This window comes from Microtus pennsylvanicus, chromosome 7, assembly GCF_037038515.1.
Source record: "Microtus pennsylvanicus isolate mMicPen1 chromosome 7, mMicPen1.hap1, whole genome shotgun sequence".
Taxonomy (NCBI): Eukaryota; Metazoa; Chordata; class Mammalia; order Rodentia; family Cricetidae; genus Microtus; species Microtus pennsylvanicus.
The window spans coordinates 33,244,123-33,267,107 of NC_134585.1; the positions used below are offsets into that span (position 1 = coordinate 33,244,123).

A 22,985-nucleotide genomic window follows, 5' to 3' on the forward strand; every position below is an offset into this window, starting at 1 on the left:
TAAAATATATAAATAAAATCAGCTGGATTCAGAATGATAAATACTGAAGGTATTTATACAGTGTGCATGTGTGCATTTGTGGGGGGGGTTGTGTGTGTGTAGGACATGAAAATAGAAAAGAGACCCATGAAAGCAAGAAGAGGAGGAGGAGGATAAAAAAGAGGAAGCCACAGAACGCATGGGACATGAAAGCAAGAGTGGGGACATTCTGGCGGGGAGGAGACCAGCGAGTGGGTGGAGAGGTCAGGGTGGATGAGCGAGAACAAAGGACAATGTGCGAAAACAACATAATGAAACCCATTGCTTCGTGTGCTGACTTTAAACAAGAGAAATCTGGAAGGCGTGAAAATAGAAATAATCACTGAATGTAACAAAAGAAGGCAGGGAAAGGGAAAAAAGAAAGAAGGATGCATGCCGGAGAAGAAATACACCTGGGGTTAGTCACATGCACCACTGGAGATTTAAGAGCCCACAAACAAGAAATGCAATCAAAATTACATAAATATAAGAGGAAGAAAAACCCATCAGCTGATTCCGAAAATAATAGCAAGGGCATAATAAAAAACTTAAGTAAAAGGAAAACGCAAACTAAGAAACAAACAAATTTTACAAAAAAAAAGAAATCCAACCCACAAAACCAAGACATTGGGGCAGCCACTTTCTACACACCCTAATACTGGAGCCTACCAGCTTCTGGGGTGGTCAGCTGAAGCTGGACCGTGTTCTGTTTCATCTTGTAAAACTGGTGCTGAGCCAAGAGGCCCAACAGCACTACTGTTCTTCCCCGCCCTTTGCATACTGGCACCACTTTCTGACTCTCTCCAGAGAATCCTCTCATTTGTCCATCGTGGGGTGGCTTATCCAGGAGTGGCAATTTGACATCTCAGTGCTGCCAATGATCTCTGGGTAGTGCCCAGGGCTCAAGAAAGGGATCCCCCACAATGGCTAGGAATAGTTTCCAGCAGGGAAGAAGGAGGCTGGATCATTATTCTAATCACCATGGATATGTTAGATCCATATGAATTTTTAAATACTATATTATAATATTTCTTTCAACAAGCTAATGAAAAGATAGGCGTTAAGTATCAAAGAAATGCATATCAAAACCACACTGAGACACCGTCTCCCACCCATTGGGGTGGCCACTATCAAAAACACAGAAAGTGACAAATGTTCATAAGGACACGGGACAATTGTGCACAGTTGGCAGGAATATATAACACCAACACCTTTGTGGAAAACAATACGGAGGCTCCTCAAAAAATACAAAGAGAATTACCATATATGATTCAGGAATCCCACTTTGGAGGTATATTTCCCAAATAATGAAAATCAGGGAGTCAAAATGTATTTGTAAACCCGAGTTCATGGCAGCATCTTATAATAGTCAAAAGATAAAAACAACCCACATGTCCTTTGCCAATGGATGGATAAACAAAATGTCACACACCACACACACACACACACCTATTATTCCTTCAATCAAAATTAAAACGACTTTGAGATTCCATCTCACCCCAGTGTGGTAGATAATCTTATGTCAACTTGACACAAGCTATAGTCATCGGAGGGGAGGGATTCTCAATTAAGAAAAATGCCTCCATAAGGTCAGGCTGCAGTAAGCCTATGAGGCAGCAGTTTTCAATCTGTGGGTCATGACCCCTTGGGATATCGAAGGGTATTGAACACTTTCATAGGGATCCCCTAACCCCATCAGAAAACATAGATATTTACATTGTGATTCATAGCAGTAACAAGATTACAGTTATAAAGTAACAAAAAAATAATTTCATGAGGAACTGCATTAAGGGGTCCTAGTATTAGGAAAGTTGAGAACCACTATTATAGAACATTTTTTTCATTATTGATTGACGGAGGAGGGCATAGCCCAGTGGCATCCCTGGGCTAGTGGTCCTGGGTTCTACAGGAACGCAGGTTGAAACTCTGAGATTCCATCTTACATCTGTAAGAATGGCCAAGATCAAAAACACTGATGACAACTTATGCTGGAGAGGTTGTGGGATAAAGGGAACACTTCTGCATTGCTGGTGGGAATGCAAGCAGGTACAGTCCCTTTGGATGTCAGTGTGGCGATTTTAAGAAAATTAGGAAACAACCTTCCTCAAGACCCAGGAATATCATTTTTGGGTATATATCCAAAGGATGCTAAATTGTGCCACAAGGACATGTGCTCAATTATGTTTATAGCAGCATTGTTTGTCATAGCCAGAACCTGGAAACAACCTAAATGTCCCTCGACCTAAGAATAGATAAGGAAAATGTGGTACATTTACACAATGGAGTATTACAGAGCAGAAAAAAAATAACGACATCTTGAATTTTTCAGGCAAATGGATGGAGCTAGAAAACATCATTTTGAGTGAGGTAACCCAGACCCAGAAAGACAATTGTCACATGTACTCACTCACAGATGGTTTTTAAACATAAAGCAAAGAAAACCAGCCCACAAATCACAATCCTAGAGAACCTAGACAACAATGAGGCCCCTAAGAGAGACTTACATGGATCTAATCTACAAGGGTAGTAAAAAATACAAGATCTCCTGGGTAAATTGGGAACACGGGGACCTTGGGAGAGGACTGAAGGGGAGGGGAGAGGTAGGAAGGGGAGTTCAATAAAAATCAGTTTTAAGAAAAGAAAGCAGGTTGAGCAAGCCACAGGGAGCAAGCCAGTCAGCCACACTCCTTTGTGGCCTCTGCATCAGCTCCTGCTTTTGGGTTCCTGCCCTGTGTGAGTTCCTGTCCTTGCTGCTTTTGATGGTGAGATGTTATATGGAGCTTGGAGAGAGACAAACCCCCTTTTTCCAAGCTGCTTTTGTTCGTGGTGTTTCATCATAGCAATGGTAAAGGTAACCAAAACACCCCAGTCAGAACTAGCAAATGGTGAGGGCGTGAAAAAGAGAAGCCTTGTTTATTGTTGGTGGGAGTATAAACTGGTACAGCCACTATGGAAGTCTGTGTGGAGTTTCTTCAAAGAACTTAAAATAGGACCACATAGGACCCAGCTCTCAGTCCTGGGTATATACCCAAAGACCCTAACTCAGCACACCACAGTAATACTTTGCTCACATCTATGCTTACAACTGCTCTCTTGACAATAGTTAAGAAATGTCCAGAAACAGGTGAATGTGTAAAGATGTGACGCATGGGGGGGGGGGGGGATGGCTGGAGAGATGGCTCAGTGGTTAAGAGCACTGGCTGCTCTTGCAGAGGTCCTGAGTTCAATTTCCAGCAACCACATGGTGGCTCACAACCATCTGTAGTGAGATCTGGTGCCCTCTTTTGCCATTCAGGCATACATGAAGACAGAACAATGCATACATTAAATAAATAAATAAATAAATAAATAAATAAATAAATAAATAAATAAATAAATAAAGTGACACATGTACACAATAACATTTCATTTAACCACAAAAAAAAATGAATCATGACAGTTGCAGGAAAAAGGATGGATGGGTGAAGCTTAGAAGTATTGCTTTAAGTGAAGTCACCCAGACTCATGTTTTCTCTTACATGAAGACCCTGGACTTTTAGTTACTATATATGTGTGTATATATGTATATGGTCATGAGAAAAGGGAACTAGCCAGAAAGGGAAGTAGGGGTGGAGGAGAGTCATGGGAAAGCAGGATCAGCAAAAATAAAGAATGTATATAAAATGCTATAATTATTTTTAATGACAATTAAACATTAATTTAGGACTGAGGAAACTGAGTTCCCCAACACCCACATAAAGTCAGTTGTAGGCAAGAATGCCTGAAACTCAACCATTGAGGGGTTGGAGACAGGAAAGATTCCAAGGACTTACTGACCAATCAGTCTAGTCAAAACCTAGCAAGCTCTGGTTCAGTGGAAGGCTGTCTCAAGGGAACCTGACAGAGGGCTAGAGCAAGACATTCGGACATGGAATAACGTGTATCCATACACAGAGATGAGTATACACCACACATACACACACATGAATTAATTTAATTCTCTCTGTGTGTGCGTCTCTGTCTGTCTGTCTGTCTCTGTTTCTCCGTCTCTCTATCTTTCTCTTTCCCTCCCCCGGGTGAGGTGGCCAGCAAGTCTGATGACTTCAATTTGATATCCAGGACCCACCTGGAGTAAAGCAAAAACCCACTCCTGCAAGTTGTCCTCTTACCTCCAAATGTGCACTGTGGCACAGGTGTACATACACACACACATACACACACACATACACACACATACACACACATACACACATACACACACATACACACACATACACACATACACACACATACACACATACACACACACATACACACACACACATACACACACACACATACACACACATACACACACATACACACACACATACACACACACATACACACACACATACACACACACATACACACACATACACACACACATACACACATATATACACACACATACACACACACATACACACATACACACACATACACACATACACACACACATACACACACATACACACACATACACACATATATACACACACACATACACACATACACACACATACACACATACACACACACATATACACACACACATACACACACATACACACACACACATACACACACATACACACACACATACACATACTCTATGATTTACAAACTATCCTTTATCTTGGCTGCAGAGTGGTCCTTTTGTCTTATTTTTTGTTTTGTTTCTGGACTGGGGTAGAGCAAGAAGAAGAGCCAGACTTTAAAAATCAAATACGTAGAATTCAAAGTCAGTAGCCCCTGGAACTTTCTCTCAGATTGGCAAGTGGGTTCTCTTAAGTAGTGCTGTGTAAGTCTTCTCTTGAAAGTCTGTTTTCTACTAAATGAAGATAAAATTAATCTCCCGAGGAGTCAGACTCCACCCACCCTGTTGGAGGTTTGGGAGACTGATGATGTTAAATTCTTACAGCAACCGGTGTGGTAAGGGGGGAGAAGGAAGAACGACAATAAAATAAAATAAAATACTGCTACTGGAGCCCAGGTGAAATTGGAAAGCACACATTTTCTAAAGAAAAGTCATCTGTCAAAGACTTCGGGACAATTTTTGAGTGGAAGAAGTCAACTTTGAAAGGCTGGCATTTCTGGGGCATTGTGATGGAGAGGCAAGGTTGCATAAACATGTCCCCCCCAAATCTGGAACACATGATTACTAAGATGAAGACAGGCCGAACACTTCATTCTTAGAGAATGTTTTTATCTGTACTGCAAGTTGTCTGTTCCCAAGGCTGAGACGAGGGTAGCTGTGGAAACGCTAGCTACATGGACAGATGTTTCCTTTGTCACCCGATACCAGGTGCTATAGCTTGTATGTGACTCCCCCGAGTTCACGGGAGGTGGGACTTGCTAAGAGGTGAACAGGTTAAAGGGACTCTGCCTCCGTGAATGAATTAATGACGTTATCGTGGGTGTGGATTAGTAACTGTGAGGGAGGACTGGATATGAAAGCAAACTCCCCCCCACCCCCACCCCCGTTTGCCTTTCAGCCTTCTTCCCTGGTAGGATGCAGCATAAAAGCCCTTTCTCCGTGCCAGCTACCGGCTCTTAGATTTCTCAGCTTTGGGAACCATGAGCCAACTACATCCCCGTCCTTTATAAATTATTCAGGTATTCCGGCATAGCAGCAGCAGCAAACAGACCAGGACCCCAGGGAACGCACAGGTCAAAATCCAGTCCCATTTGTAACTGCTGACAAGGCTTGGGGAGAAGGTGACAGCGTATGTTCTCCACCCTGATCGAAGCCCCCACTGGTTGGATTTCTGTGGCTGTGATAAATACCATGACCTCCTTGGGGAGGAAAGGGTTTATTTCATCTTCAGAGCTTAAAGTCCATCATGAAGGGAAGTCAGGGGAGGAACTCCAGGCAAGAACTGATGCGGAAGCCATGGAGGAACACTGCTTACTGGCTCGCCCTCCATGCCTTGCTCAGCCTGTTTTATTATATCCAGAACCACATGCCCAAGGGTGGCATTGTCCACAGTAGGCTGGGCCCTCCTACTAGCCCTTAGGACATAAAGAGTTTGAGTACGCAAAGTGTGTGCCGGGTATGGGCTTTCTGAACTGCTATCCTGTCATGAGCTCCATCTCATAGCCTAGCTGACCACACAAACGTCCTTCTCCTCCTGAGCCCTGGCAATGCTGTTGAGCAAAGCAAGGACGCTTCAGGTTCTTTCCTACACCCAAGGAGTCACCTTTACCTTGTACTGAACTGGAAGCCTGCTTAATAACTGCAGTTGAGTGGGAGGGCAGAGGCAGGCACTGGCTATCTCTGGCATCTGTCTGAGTTCTCTTTCTATTGTGGTGGGAAAGCACCATGACCAAGGAAACACAGAGAAGACAGGGTTTATCTTATCCTTTTGGAGGGATAAGATCATCACCGTCATGGCGGGGAAGCTGGCGGTAGTTAAGTATGGCAATGGGAGCAGCAAGCTAAGAGTTCACATCTTTTTGGGTTTGTTTTTATTTTCAGGAGAGGTTTTATCTGTGTAACAGACCTAGCTGTCCTGGAACTGGCTGGACCAGGCTGGCCTCGAACTCACAGAGATCTGCCTGCCTCTGCCTCCTGAGTCTGGGATTAAAGGCGTGCGCCACCATCAGCCGGCAAGAGTTCATATTTAAACTCTAAGCAGGAAGCAGAAAGTGTGAACTGGGGTTGCTGGGAGGCTTTAAAACCTCAAAGCTCACCCCAGGTGACATTATTCCAAGTAAGGCCACAACTCCTAAGCCTCTTTAAACATCAACACTGGCTGGGGACCAAGTATCTAAATGCCTGAGGATATGGTGATGTCTCATTCAAACCACAACAATTTCTAAATAGCTGAGGTGCCATGCTGTGCTGCATCATGTAATAACCAGACAGGACCTTCCTTCCCCGCCTTTACCGAGTGGCTAGCATTTTGCCATTTCATCAGCCCCAAAGGAATTCCCATCTCTTGGCTTTCTGAATACAATTCCATTATTGGCTTTCTGAATCATAGCTCCCTTTCTTCATGATTTGTGACCTCATTCACTAGACCACATTCCTGAATGAAAAATGAGGTTCCCTCAGCCTCCATAAAAGTCCCTGTTCAGCCTTGACCCTCACAAGGACAGGCTCATCCTGCAAGTACAGCTAACATCACAAGAAGCAAAGAGCGCTATCCTGAGAACCGCAGGGACCCCCAGCTAACCCAGGCTAATAGGGTGGCTCAGCCTGCCTTAGACCCAACCCCAGCAGTAGCACAGCTAGGGCCACATCTCTGGAAGGTTCCCATGTCAGTAAGCACCATGTGTGAGACATTTAAAGCAGTTTCTAGACATATCCACTCACTGTGACATTCCAGTGGGTGCATCCTCGTACCACAGAAACAATACAAAAGATATGGGTGGCCTCTACTTCGCCTCTACTTCCAAACTGCATGGCACACCACTTGAAATGATTAAGGTTATAAGTGCCGCTGCTCCTTCAGGATCCAGGTACCTGGAGGGAGTCTCCCTTTCAGTTTCCTTGAATTCCAAGTCACTGCGCTGTCAACATCCTCTGTGGAACATGCAGAGAATTCTAGACACTCTGTTCTCTCAGCAAAGGCGTGGAATCTGAAAGGCGAAAGGTGTTCTGTATTAAAAACATGCCCACCAATACTTCCGTCCATTTGCTGTCTTTGGTGCTCCGAATCTTGGTTTTGTTTGTTTTGTTTTCTCGGGATTGGGTCTCACTATGTTGCCCTGAAATTCTAGGCTCAAGCAATCCTCCTGCCTCCATCTCCCAAGTAGCCGGGACTAAGGTATACAACGCCACACCCAACTGCAAGCCTCTTTAGACCTTCCTATTCTCTGATTTCCCTACACCTTGTCTTGTCAACTTTCACGATCAAAGCCAGGCAGAGAGATGGCTCAGCTCAGTTTGTTGTTGAGCAAGCCTGGGGACCTGGGTTCGGATCCCCAGCTTATAAAGCCCACATAGAATGCCCAGGTTGGAGCATACATCTATGATCTCAATACTGATGAGATATAGACAGACGATTCCCGGAGCTTGCTGGCCAGCCAGCCTAACTGAATCAGCGAGCTTCAAGTTCATTGAAAAACCCTGTCTCAGAAGATAAGGTGGCAAGTGACCAGAAAAAATGCCCAGCATTGACTCTGGCCTCCATATACAGCTACATGCACATGCACAAGAATGGTTTGCGACTTTTAGTGGTGATGTGGCTTCTCATTATATTAATTAGCCCAACTCAATGGCATTTCTTGACGCTAGGAAAATGATAGTTTGTGTTATTTTGTCTCTGTGTTATTAACTTAGCTTTGATGGCCCAGGCATCAAATGGGGGACCCCACTAGCAGCCAGTAGCACCGACTGGCTCAACACTGAAACCTGGGGGTACAGCCGACCTTGACTAATATGCCTATTGCTGAAGTGGCCTCAGTCAAGCGTAACTCAGCAAACACACACTGCCCCAGGTTTTGAGATTAAGAGCTTATGAAAAGAATTCCTGTGTGGGCAAGTTTTGGGGGCCTGCCAGCTCCGAGTGTGGTCCAAGGAACAGCAGCAGTGTCGCCTGGGAGCTGGTGAGAGATCTGTTATCCTGCTGAGTCAGCACACAACTTTAACGAGATCCCCAGAGGATTGTTCTGCACGTCGAAGCTTGCAGCGGCTGGTGTAGCACAACTCGATGGGCCTGTCTCTCTTTTCTTTCTCCCTCCCCCTTCTGTACAGCTGGATCACAGGCCCTCACATACACCAGCGAGCTACATCCTCAGCCCCGAAACTGCTTACTGGAACCCAGAAAGTCAGTGATAAGACACTAGCTTCTGATTCCCAAAGGTGATCTCTGACTCTCAGGTGATGCTCAGAGATCAGCCTCCGCTTGTCACTGCTCATTCAACTCAGGGATTCCTGCTGCTGCCGGACCACTTGGAGTGGACAGATGGGCAAACAGAAGTGGAAGCAGTCTCAGGGCCTCCTGGATTGTGGAAAGACTATCATTTTCCTAGAGTTTCGGGTGAGACTCGCACAGTGACTTGGTGGCAGTGAATAAGACGGCCTCATTCCTGTGGCCCTGAGGTCCCTGAAGCCAGGGCACCCAGCCTTGCTATGCCTGCCTTCTGTCGGCACTTCGCTGAGCAGAAAGAGCCAGCTGCCAGCTTTCTTCCTTTGGTGACCGCCTGATAGGTCAAGGGTGTGTGTGTGTGTGTGTGTGTGTGTGTGTGTGTGTGTGTGTGTGTGTGTGGTGAGGGGGAGGGACGACCTGTCCTGGCAAACCCTGAACTCTGAGTGCCAAGGCCTTGGATGACTAGAACTTTCTATTCTCTAATCTCTTCTCCAGATTAGAAAAGGGAACAGGCAGGCGTTCTAATCTCTCATGGGACGAGACACAATTGTGAAAGGCTCTTTGGAGAGGACTTCTGTATCACAGCACCCACACCCACGCTGATGGCTCCACACGAACACAGCCTTGGACACTAGGGAGGTGAGGATCAGAGTCCAGTTGGAGAGCTCATGGCCTAGGCAGCCAGCGAGCTAAACCCAGAAAGACATGCTGTTTCCAGTTGGATATTCACTGCCCTCTAGCTGGGCCCAGGAGCCCAGAGCACAAAGGAACGACAGAAGGCATGGTGTGTCTGAGCCCGTGCTACAACAGGGAGATGTGCTAAGGGTTGTGTGCTGGGCTCCTTTGTGAGGGTCCAGAGCAGGCAGAGGATGGTGCCCCCCCCCCGCCCCGACCATTTCATGCAAATCCTCCACCCTGCAAGAGACGGTCTAAAAATGCAGCAGATGAATCAGTGCTGCCTGTGGCATGTTGTTCCCCAGGCGCTGAACCTCCTGGAGAAAGTTCCCTGGGAGATGGGAGGCAAGGACAAGCCAGAGAGGGAATCCTGCCAGCTGTCTTTCTCTCTACCCCGGAGAGAGTGGATGAGGAGCCTCTTCTGTGTATTTAGGGATACTTAAGATCAGAGCGTCAAAGCCCTGTGCCTGGTGATTTCAAAGTGGTTGAAGAGTTTCCAGAGTGGTGAGTTCAGACTCTCATAGGTCTTGCTGCACATGATGAGTCCTGACCCTCTTCAGACATGGAAAATCGGGGTTCCTGGAGCTGTGGGCGAGGACAGCCTTTCCACCAACTCTATTAGGCAGAATGGTGGGTGAAAAGATATATTTCCGGCTTGCCTTTGGTGTCAATAAAGGCTAAGTCCAGGCCTCGATATCACTAACAATTTCCTCTTATTTAATATACAATAACCTGTATGTTTAAAAAAAAAGATTGGCTAATGTGAAGAACTGTAGTGAGCTATGGATGCATAGCTACCTCCAATCATCCCTGTCTGGCACTGAGGTGACAACTGTCCTGAGCATGAGACCCTGTAACCTCCAGACAGTACTTCCTATCTCTAGGGATTAACTGACTAGGGCGGGGAGCAACTCTCCAGTCGTAAAGACTCCAAGACATCAGAACAAAAGAACTGGATTGCTGTATGATAAAGAAAAGGGTACACTAGCCATGGGGACTGTGCACAGGGACACACTGAGTACGCCTCTAGATTGTAAGCGGGCCACTCACGCTCAGGCCCTCTCGAGTCCATCTTCGGCCTACCTGCTGTGGGTCTTCGTGCTTAGATCTTTTAGGAAAGCTACAGTTCCTTCTCTTCTGGCATTGAAGGACACTGTGCAGACTGGATATGGGATCTCCAAAACCCTCTGGAGAAGATGCTCCTGGGAATTCTCCGGAATATCCCCCACCACGAAGTAGTAAATGGCTTCGATCTGCAAGACAGAGGCACAAATGACAACGCTTATCGACCCGCCATATACCCCAGACTTGTGCTATGCTCATCAGCAACACATTTCCTAATTGCTGCAAAAAAGAGAGGACAGAACGAATAGAAGCTATGGTCAGTGTCCCATGATGACAATGAGACATAAGGCCAGCAAGCCATTCAAGGTCTCTTGACAACAGCCATGGAGCAGTGGGATAATGCTTCTGCACACTGTAAAGATTTGTCACTTGTATTGATTTAATAAAGTGCTGATTAGCCAGTAGCCAGGGGCAGGAAGTATAGGATGAGCAATCATACTAAGAGAATTCTGGGAACAGGAAAGGCAGAGAGCAGATGCCAGCCAGACACAGAGGAAACAAGATGAGAATGCTGCACTGAGCAAAGGTACCAAGCCATGTGACTAAACATAGACAAGAATTATGGGTTAATTTAGGTTGTAAGAGCTAGTTAATAATAAGCCTAAGCTAACAGGTCAAACAGTTTATAATTAATAGAAGCCTCTGTGTATTTCTTTGGGACTGAACGGCTGCAGGACTAGAAAGGAAAGAAACTTATGTCTACACTATGGTCCTTAGGTGCTGCACAAAGAATATAGTTGGCAGATTTGGAGAGCAGCTGCCTCAGGCCTACAGGTACACAGACAGAGAGGCAACGTTGTTTTCAAGAAGCAAAGAAAGTTTTGGCCTAGACAGCTGCTGAGGGTGGGGAGCACAGTATTATCGACTTCTCCGGGCAGTGCAGAATTCTGCAGCACAAACTCATCCATTGTCAGTCTGAGGTGGGATGCAGAAGAAAGAGTGTATTCCCAGTTGGTTCATCCTCTGCTCTCTCGCACTAGGGAAACACACACCTGGGAAGATGAGGCCATCCTCATTCCATGCTGCTGGTTAGGGGAAGGGTGTGCCCACCTGGCTCTGCTCCACACAGCCGTGCCAGAGCACAATGCCCAGTGGACAATCCAAGTCAGAAGCAATACACACACAAGCATACCCACATACCACACTCACACATACCCCCACACCAGACCCCACACCACACACACATGCACTGAATATACTGCACACACACCCCACAACACACACATATACATAATGTACACATATACCACTTATCACACGTACACCGAACACAACACACGCACTACATACCACCCCTGACACACACACCATACCACACAGACACACACCTCACCCCTATATACACCATACCCCCACCATACAACATAGTACATATATACCAAACCCCCATACAGACAGACACATCACACCACACATACACACCATACCCCATAGACACATACCACACTACACATAATACACACACAAAAACCATACTACAGATACACCACACGCACTATAACCACCACATGGTAACATTACACACATACACATATACCATCACCACCACACAGACATACAACACACCACACACACCGCACAAACACCGACTGCAATACACCTTTATATGTTGGTATACATTAATTATACAAAATACCGGATTCCTTTACATTGTTTCCATATATCTGCCTGGTATATATGGTCTGATTACTTCTACCCTCTCTGTTACCCTCTCTTATCTCCCCTCTTGTTCCTTGTCCCCTTCCTACTGTAGATTGGATGCGAAATGTTCCCCCACTGACTCATTTGTTTCAACACTCGGTCCTCAGCTGGAGACACAGTTTTGAAAAGTTCTAGAAACCTTAAGAAGTAGAGCCTTGCTGAGGCTAGTGGGTCGCTGGAGGCAGGCTTTGAGATGTCATGGTCCTGTTCCACTCCCTGTCTGCTCTCTATTCCCTGACTACTATAAAGCATGTCACAGTCCTGCCACCATGCCTTCCCTGCAGTGACAGACTGTAGCCCTTCTTAAACTGCGAGCCAAATAAGCCCTTCTTTTATTGAGCATTCTGTCACAGCAATGAGAAAAGTAACAGACACACCTCTTCTGCGTGCACCTGCCCCGGTTTGAGCATCTATGAGAGAAAACACACAAGACTCATCTTAAGGAAAATGACTTACTTCCTTGACCACAGTGACATGTCTGTCCATCTTAATCCAGGGATTCTGGGAGATGCACATCATACCAGAAACAAGTCTTCTTGGCATAACCCAGGGATAGGTAAAGCCCGCCAAAGGGACCCATGAGCTGTGTCCTCAGTAGCAACCCACCAGATCTTCTCCTGACGTGAATGCATGAACTCCGGCAAGTGACCTATCTTTAGGTCAAAATGAGACAATGCAAGTTATCCTTGTGGCTTGGTTTTCTGAGCTTTGGGGATCTACACTAATGTGTGTATGTATATTTTACAGAAATCTCTGAAAGTACCAATCAAAGCAAGCCAGAAATATACACCATCTGAGCCTGTCTCTCAAAATCACCTTGATTGATCACTTCCACATAGAACTGGGCAGAGGTCTCCACAACCACACTGCGAGGGTGAGAAGCAGACATCCTAGGGCCCATGATTTATTTACGCTTTAATCTCAACCCCTTACCAGCTGAAGCTAGTCAACAGATGTTTCCCCCTTAACTTTGAACCTAGTAGAGGGGATAGACTCATGATTGGCTGTCCAGTTGGTTAGGAACCTCGGTCTGCAGCAGAAAGAGCGTATTTGGTGTCTGAGGGGGCGAGAAGAACAGGGGTAGCCAAGGACACAGGTTGGGAGTTAAATAGCCAGAGTGAGAAACTGGACCAGACTACCTCAGCCACTACCTCCTCTAGCGGGCATAGAAAAGCCCCACCCCCTCCCATAGCTCTCCCTCTCCAGTCTGCCAACACTAGCTCCCAGAGTTTTACAGGAAGTACCTGCTAGGAAGTGGAACCTAATGAATGCTGTAAATCTCTTCCCACCAGCCATCTAGCAGGCAGAAGAAAACAATCTAAGAAACAGCACTCCATCGAGTGTTAAGCTGACTGAATTGCTTTGTTTTGTTTTTCCAGCGATCGCATCCCAGGCCATTCCTCTTCCTAGTGTGACGCAGGCCTTGTGCCAGGTGTACAGATGAGGCACGGTTGCTCACAAGCGCTTCCCAGCTGCCCCTGTGCCCAAATTTAATGTAGGAATATCCTCTCATAGGCACCTGTAATGACACATGGCCCGAGTACAAGGAACAGACAGAGTACCTTCTAGGGTCTGTGAGAGCGAAAGGGAGATGAGGACCTAGAGATGCAGAGGGCTGTGCCAGCAGTCTCTGCCAGGATGCTTCACTGCTGCTGGCAATGGCCCAAGCAATGGAGACTCTCGAACAGAGATGTTTTCCTCTTGAGACGTCATTGAACTGAAACCTGCCTTTACTGCACTGAGGAGTGAGCCAAAAGCTCCTGCAATGCTTTCACATAAAATAGAAGGGTAAGCGGGGGAGATGGTTCAGCCCTTAAAGGGCTTGCAGCTCAAGTAGGAGGACCTGAATTCCATCTCCAGCACGCTTGCAAAAGTCAGACTCAGTGCTGAGTGCCTATAATCACAGTGCTTCGGGTACAAAAATGGGGGGCCCATAGGGTTCACTGGGCAGATAGTCTGGTCAGTCATAGAGCTCCAAGTCCAATCACAGACCCTGTCTCCAAAAGCAGAAGAGGAAGATATGTGACATCTGAAGACCTCAGGCCTTCATAGAAATGTACACAGGTGTGTATCACCTGCACACACACACACACACACACACACACACACACACGATTAGGATGGCACCTTTAGGTCCTGTTTCAGTCTGGATCATTACATGGCAACCTGCATTCTGCCCAGACAAAGAGACCTTGGAATCTATCTTTCTGACATCAGCTTTGGAAGGAAGAAAAGAAAGACACAGATAGGGAGCAGCTGCTTCTACTCCAGCTACCCTCTCTGCCACCTGTCCAAGCCGGCTCTCATCCCAAAGCCTTGGGCATAAAAATCTTCCCTCCTCAAGAAGCACAAGCAGCCCAAAGCCCAGCAAGGAGGCTGGCAAAGACTGCCTCTCTCTTCATAACACTGCAGCGTTTAAACCATCCCATACACGGGGCTCCAACTCCCGGTCCTCCCCATTTCTCTGACATTTCCTTCTTTGGGCCACTTTGATTCTCTGATTCCCTTTATGGTGATGACTCCTCCTTATAGTCAGTATTGGGGTCAGTTCTAGACCCCTCCTCACACCCCACTGGACCGTCACTATCTGCCCTTCCAGGTCTTAAGGTCTATGTTCAGCTCATCACCACCCATGTCTCTTGTTTCTTCAACTGAAAACCAAACCAAAACAAAACAAAGCCAAAAACCTCGGTTCTATGTGATGTGTTTAGGACCAGAACCCCTTGGAACTATACTCAGCCCCCAAACTCAACCTTGATAGTATTTTCTTTTCATTCCTTCACTGACCAATGAACATTTCGGCAGCCCTGAGTAGGCATCAGGGGCATAATAGAAAAATTTTACACCTGTCCAGACTGCTCTGAGGAAACAAATGAGTTGTCAGCTTTACAGACTGATGGTTTGGCAATCAGCAGGGCAGGCCCCTCATAGGACTGGGGGATTCTATCTTTAATTGACTCACTTAGTCTCCCTGTGAATATGATTTAAAAACCCCCAACTCCAAATGTGTGCCTATCAGGTACATGAAAGGCAAATTGAGATAAACAGAAATTACAAAGTCAGGCATCGTGCAGGGCAGATGGCCTTCTGGAAGCATGAAGGAAACTCCTCAGACAGATTTCATGGGCAACCAAGGCAGGCCGAAGAGCCCTTTCTTTCCAAAGGCCCTGTGTGCTCTATGTCTGCAGGTTTCCAGGGCCCACTGGTACCGCAGAAACCCTGTGCTGACCAGAACAGCTGGGCTCTCAGGACCCCCAGTCCTCACCTGCCTGGTGTTTCCTCAATAGCTCACAGGCTGCCCATCCCACAAACCAGATCCTTCTGCACAAGATACCCAGACTTCAATTGTGCCCTGCCATTGCTAGTGTTGACGACATGGTTTAAACAGACCCTCACGCTCTGCCTGGGCTCCTCTTAGACCCCAAGACCCATGCTCAGTCCTCTCTTCTTGTCTGTTCTTCTGGTTACAAGCCCAGTACTGAATGAGACCAATGGTCTCCTCCACAGATGGGTCTCACATAATACAGGCTTCCATTTAATTTTTGGATATTAATGTTTATGAGTTTCAGGACCCATGGATGAAGGAAGACAATCCAAAGTAGGTTGTCATCAGTAGGAAAAGCCTAGGTGGTAGAGTCATTATTCCAAAAGTAGCTTGACATTTTCGTCTTTTTTATTCCTAGCAGACTACATGGATGAATTGAAACTATGGGATGGTCACAAGGGGCATGAAGCAGAGGAGTGGACCTTTAGGGGACCCAACCTACCCCACCATGCACATGCATACTGGTTTTCACTCTTACACAACACAGAGTACGGCACTTTCTAATACACAAGACAGCAGCGCTTACTAGGGTTCTTCTTGAGATCACCCACAGGTAGAGACTCTTAATAAAGGATGTCTGTGGTTTGTATACGTTTTGTGCTTGCTTTAGGCCATGGGTTGAATGTGGTGGTCAGTACCTGCGGGCACCTTTCTCGGGTCTTCTTCTATAAGGACGCCGCTGGCACTCACTGGGCTGTTCATATTTTCTAAAGTAGGAATGAACCCAGGAGAAACAAAGGAGGAAATCAAGGTAATCTGGAGACTGGAGTCATACCAGATGGCCAGAGTCAGAAGTGACCAATACAGTCAAGTCCACAAAGAAAGTGCATGCTCATGGGTGTACGCACGCACGTACACACAGGCGTGCATGCATGCACACACACACACATACACAAACATACACATGTGTGCATGCACACATACCCACATACACACACACGCACATCCAAAGCCTGGGAAACATTCCATTTTGAATGCTTATTAAGATCCAGACGCTTGGAATTTTGCAGATGTCAAAACAGACTGGAAGGGCCAAAGAACAAAGTGATTCGTATTTGGTTCTTCTTTAATGGAAAACATGTGTTCAGCGGGCTCTGCAAGGGGGGAAAATGTGTTCCCAATTTCAAACCATCACCTTAGTGCTGATAAACATGGGCTGGTGGCCAAGGGAGGAGTGCCAGCATTTGTTTGTTTGTTGATTTGTAAAGAAAGGACTCCCAGATGCAGCTACATAAAGACTGAAACCTACAGAGAGCCCTGCCTTCCAGAAGACAGGAAGCAAGTATTTAGCATCTATATCTCAAAGGCAAGCAGACCTCCACCTCCCACTCCGGAGGAGATGAAGCTGGCTAAGGAATTCCTCCCAGCCAGAGAAATCCCTTGCCCTTATCTCAGTCTCTTCAAGGGTCCCATCACCAGAGCAACTCAAAGAAACACGCCTTGTGCCTGAAAGAGATGCCAGACACTACCACCTCTTACTTGCTTGTCTCAGGAGAAGTTTTATTATCAAAGGTCCCAATCAAAAACCATACGTCAGGATATCAGAATGTGTCATAGGTGCTGTCTCGGTTTCATTACTGTTGCTGAGATACAGATATCTTGGCAAAGATCAACATAGATGGGAAAGTCATTTACTTGAGCTCACGGTCCCTGGTTACAGTCCATCACCGCAAGGAAGTCAGGGTGACAGATCTTGAAGTAGCTGGTCACAGGACATCCACAGTAAGAGCAGAGACGAATGAAATGCATGCATGCTTGCTCGCTTGTGCTCAGCTCAACTTCTCCACTCTTACATAGTTCAGGCCTCCCTGCCTAGGCACCCGTGCTGCCCACAGTGGGCTGGGTCTTCCCGTAGCTATGAAGACAATCCCACACAGACATGCCCACAAGTCCAGCCCAAGGTAGACAACTCCTCATTGAGATTCCCTACTCAGGTGGTTCTGTGTTGTGTCAAGTGGATAATTACAGCCAACCATCATACGGGGCTCATCAGCTTAGATACACATAATAGATCCGTTCATGAAAAGAAGGAACTGGGGAAGATCCAGAACCTGGGTGCTGGGGAAACCCTATTTCCTTGTTCTCAGGATTCTGTGAGAAGTCTCCCAAGCTCTCTCCATGTCTTATAAGATAGGGATTCATTTCTCTAATCAGCAGGAGGGCAACAATAGAGCTAATACGTTACAGAGGCATGGCATGGCCATCACTAAAGCTTATAGTCTGATTCCTATCTGAAACCTGGAACCTGCTTCTAGACCGGTGTGGGTCCAGGGGTGAACAGGATTACGCTCTGGGGACCATGCTGGTTAGTTTTCTCTACTTGTCACCATCTGGAATCAGCTGGAAAGAACTCCTCAGTGAAGGATTATCCAGACCAGGTTGGCCTGTGGGAATGTGTGTGTATGGGGGGGGGGGGTGATTACATTAATTGATATAGGAAGACCCAGGCAAAAATGAGCAGCGTTGTTCCCCAGGTTTGGGTCCTGGACTGTATGAAAGAGAAGGTGAGCTGAGAGTTACTGTGGTCTGTCCCCCCCTTCCCCCCGCTTGACTGTGGGTGCAATGTGACCAGCTCCCTCAAGCTCCCGTGGCTGTGGCACCCCACCTATGACAACTGTACCCTGGAATTGTGAGCAGAAATAAACCATTTACACCATGTCTTCCCCAAATTGTTTGTGGCTGGGGTATGTCATCATAGCAACTGGACAGGAACCTGAGGCAGGTACTCTCAGTGACGGTGCTAGGAGACCCAGATGAGCAGTGGGAAGACACAGAGTATGCAGTTAAGTTTGGTGACCTGGGCTGCCCATGGATTCCCACTTACAGTTTCGTCTTTCCCAGCTTCCCGCAGAGCATCCAGGGAGCTAACCTCTCCCACAGCCACTGGCTCAAAAGCCATTTTCTCCACCCAGCTGATGGCGGCAGCTATGGCGTCTTCGGTCACAGAGGTAGCACACGCCTGCCATTTCACTGGCTCTCCAGAAACCCTGAAAGGAATCATGGGTAGCAGTCACCAGGCCATGATTAACGCTACCACGGAAGTGTCGGCCTTTGGTTATCAACCAAAAGTTACCTCAGTGAGAAAGAAAACCAAACTGCCAGGCCCCTGAAGGTTAGCGTGAAAATACATGAGCCAGTTCAGGCAATTCAGTCTTGTTCAGGAAAGTGTACTGAGTGTAATGCGCGATTTCAAAGCGCTATGACCTCCCTCGGGCGTAAGGACCAGGAGACCCGACTGGAGTGACATGGGAGCAAACAAAAAGGTGCAAGTGCTTTCAAGAGACTAAGAGAGTGACCGAGGAGGTGGCCAGTCAGTAAGATGCCTGTTGGGTAGGCATGAGAACCAAAGTTTGCTTCTTTAGCACCCATATCAAAAGGCTGCACCCACATCAAACACTGCAATCCCAAAAGTGGAGAGGCAGAGACAGGAGGATCCCTGGGGCCTGCTGACCATACAGTCATTACCCGTGAGCTCCAGCTTCCATGGAAGATGTCTCAAACGGGGGAAAGAAATACAGTGAAGAGTGACTGAAAAAGGCAGCTCTAGCCTCCACACGTCTGCACACACATGCATGCACACAAGGTAGCGGCACATCCACACACCAACACTAGGAGAAAATAGTTTCATAATCAGGAAGGATTATGAAACTATCTTCTCTCAATCGCAAATTCATAGCAACTTACAGTATTACGGTTTACAAGTTGGTAGCGACTTGTTGTTAGACTTAAAGTCTATTCCCAGTGGCATTGTTCTCATGATCCTGGCAGTCTTACCAGCTCTGCTTTCTGCATCAACAATAGTGCAGGCTTTAAAATCCTGAGAACATTTGTTTAAACCGTTTATTTAGGGCTTAGAAATGACTGAAGGGCATCCTCACCTCAGTAAGAGGAACCATTTGAATTTCTCTGTGTTTATAACGTTAAGTAAATTGACTTGACTGTTGCCAATGCCCCATCGTCACAGGGAGTGCTGCCTCATACCTGTGTTCCCTTGCTGGGGCTCCTCTGGGTTGAGAGGTCTGACTGAGTGGCACATACACCATGGTAAAGAGTCTGAGAAAGGAAAGGTTTCGTGCACATCAAAACTCCATAACACACCTGGGTCAAAAGTCAAGCCCCACCCACAAAGGTGTCCTCTATTTAGATAACAGTACATTATTCAATAGAGAACTCAGGCACATTTCCCTCTGCCCACTCATCCAGATGTTTCTTGTCAAGGAGATACAGCCACTGATGTGGCTGAGGAGTTAGCACTGCGACCCACATTCCTGTGGCTCCAAGAATCCATAAATAATCAATCATGAAAACTCTAAAATAAGTGAAATTCTAGAAAGGCAACCACCTGTTCCAATGAAAGGGGTTTAACTCATAAGAGAGGTCAATGTGTGTCACAGATTCAGTCTGGAAAAGAGAGCCAAAGTTGTGGCCTTTAATCGTGTTATCCAACCTAAAATGGGACTCACACCTATAGAACATACACACATATACGCATACATAATATGAATATGTAATTCATATTCTCATATTTTGACCTGCCAGTGGACTGAAGAAAAGCAAGCTTCTAAATCTCTCTCCACATGAAACCTAAGGTGCCCTGAGAAAAGCAGATAGAAGTTCCCTAGGATTCATTATTCATCGTGGGTTTTCTGCTGAAATTGTACATTCTGCAGAATTATGATAATCCTCCTCCCTTGCCATCAGGCTAACTCTGTTAGCGCTGCTCCTTAACTCTGAATACGTGCGAGTCGGGTATGAGGTTTCACGGAGACCACTGTTTCCCCCTGAGAACTCACCAGATGATGTTGAACTTGGTGATGAGAGCCACCTGCTCCTGGAGGACCATTGTCAGCGCATCCTGGCACAGATTGAGCTCCTCCGTCAAAATGTCACTGAGATCCAGTACTATGGTGATGCTCTGTTCCAAAATGACACCAAAAATCTGCCGGCTCCTGCTGGTAAGCCAGTCCATCCGCTGCTTATAGCTCTCCACGGCCTGTGTTAAATGCTCCACAAACTGGTGGATCAGCTCTGACTTCGCTGTCAGCTGAAGGGAAACGCGAATGAAAACAATCAAAAACAATGCGGACAGTAGCCAAAGAAACAGAACCGCAGTCACGGTAACGCAGCTGGAGCCATGCGTCTAGAAGGGTTCTGTAGGTGGCCTTCAAACCCCACAGGACCCAGGAAGATTCCAGTCTCTCGGAAAGATAACGTGATCTCTTCAAACTGTAGTTGGGGGGGGGGGCGGAGAAGAGCTTTCAGGGGTTTTATCTTTATAATATATATATAGGACACCAGAAAACGGCCAGAGGCACTTTGAAAACTGAGTAGAATAAAGAAAAATCAGCCAAGACAGATTTTTTTTTAAAGTCTCACTAAGAAGTTTTTTCTGTGTAAGACACTGCAAACTATTTCTGCAAGCATCTCCAATTCCTTGTAAAAACAGCAGCAGCTCGGTTACTCATTCTAAAGATTGTAACTTGTCACTCTGTCCTCTCCCTCCCACACCAACCTCGCCTGGACCTGGCTCACCCAGTTACAGCCGCCACTGATACCTTCGGGATGCCCCCAAAGGAGACAGAGACTAGCCGGCAACTTCCTGTGTGTACACACCTCCTTCAAGCAGGCCTGGCAATCCGCAGGGCCTTTTAGAGAGCAGAGGCAGACAACAGAAAAGAAGAACGAAAAAGTTGTGGCCTGTGCTATGAGAAACCAAAGTTTACAAGATCTGGTAAAGTCTTTTCCGTACCCAGTCTGCATCTCTCTAAGTCGCCCATTGAGCTCACGTCTCAAGGGCCAGCACCATTTTTCCGCCGCAACTTGGTCTAGAGACTTTGCGCATGCTCAACAAGTGCTCTTCCACTGAGCCACGCCCCCAGCCCCCTGATACGTCTCCTTGCCTGTTTCAAGACCTCATCAGTTTCCGGAACCCACGTTGTGAGACCGTGTTGTGTAATATTTCCTCCACTGTGGAGGAAACTTGATAACCGAGCTGTAGGGACGCAGCTTTGCTCATCACCCGTGCTTGGTACATTGGGCTTTTCCCCCCATGATGCGGTTGCCATTGAGACCCTCACGCTCCTTTGAGTAACCCCTACAAATCCACTGGTTCACTAAGCTAGACGAAGATGGAACCCTTTCTTTGGTCTGTAATGGGTACCCTATCTGAGATTAAACATGTTTGTTCGCATCTTTTAAGAAAAGTCACAGCACAGAGAGATCTCAGGGGTTGTGGCGGTGGATTTATGTGGACGAAGACATCTGTTCTACTGTTCTGTGGTGATTTTAGTGTGGACCAGTTAAAAACGGCTCTAGTGGGCCAAACTCAGAAGAGCAATTTTAAAATACTAAATACAGTCAGCCCTCCCTATCCATTGGGTCAATATTCTCAGATTCAAGCAACCTAGGGTGGAAAATATTTTTAAAAATGAACTGCATGGATGATGACAATGAACAGGCTTGACAACATCTGTAATTAGCCAAAATCCAAGCAGTTTAGTACTCCTGTGAGGGAATTTCTTGATTGGACCATTTAAGATCGGAAGATCCGCCCTAAATCTGGGCCACACCTTCTGGTAACCGCCCACATGAGAGGGCCCTGAAGAGAGGCTTTTGTTTTTGCCTACTGGCCACTCACGCTCAACTGCGAGTTCATCTATCCTGACGCTGAGGCGCTCCTTTGCTGGGGTCGCAACCTACTTCTTCAGGATCCCAATGTGGACTAAAGACCAGCATCTCCTAGGAATCCTCCGGGACTCCAGCACCTGACAGGGACTGCTGAGACATCTCGTCTCACGGACAAAACAACTACAACCTCTTAGCCTTTCCATCAGGAGGTGGTCATTGTTGACAAGATGAACCTCAGTCTGTGAGCCACTGTAATAAGTCCCCTTTTAATAGAAAGGTTCTTTCTATGATCCTATTTCTTCAGACAGTCGTGACTAACCCGGGGGTCCCGGAAGGGTCTCTGTGGACTCCAAGGGATGACTGTATTAGGGCACAACAGTCCTAATGACGCACAGATGTCCCTTGACATTTGTGAACATCTTCTTCTGTACAAGACCATGAACTCCAGTTGTGGGTCCTGGTGTGATATGTGTGGACTCAGCTCCACCTGCCAACACTGTCCCTAGTCCTGTGTCGGGTGACTGCAGAGAATACTGTCATAGTGTCTCTTCTTCACTCTCCTTTTCAAAGTAAGATGAAGAGCTGGTAAGTAATCAAGAGCTGATCATCCGTTTCTGATCAAGAGCTTCCTGCTCTTGGCCTTTCTTACAGGTGCAAGATGGAATCTCAGAGTTGTT

At 46.6% G+C, this 22,985-nt stretch overlaps 1 protein-coding gene across 1 annotated transcript in view; it reads right to left on the reverse strand.

The window, feature by feature from the left end:
• Positions 1-22,985, reverse strand: part of Vwa3b (von Willebrand factor A domain containing 3B) — a 178,044-nt gene that overhangs the window by 138,637 nt on the left and 16,422 nt on the right. The window contains exons 4-7 of the mRNA XM_075978890.1: positions 20,475-20,725; positions 18,506-18,668; positions 10,614-10,783; positions 7,508-7,623 (exon numbers count right to left, since the gene is read on the reverse strand). Of these exons, the coding sequence (XP_075835005.1) occupies positions 7,508-7,623; positions 10,614-10,783; positions 18,506-18,668; positions 20,475-20,725 (700 nt within the window). The remainder of the gene's footprint in view (positions 1-7,507; positions 7,624-10,613; positions 10,784-18,505; positions 18,669-20,474; positions 20,726-22,985) is intronic.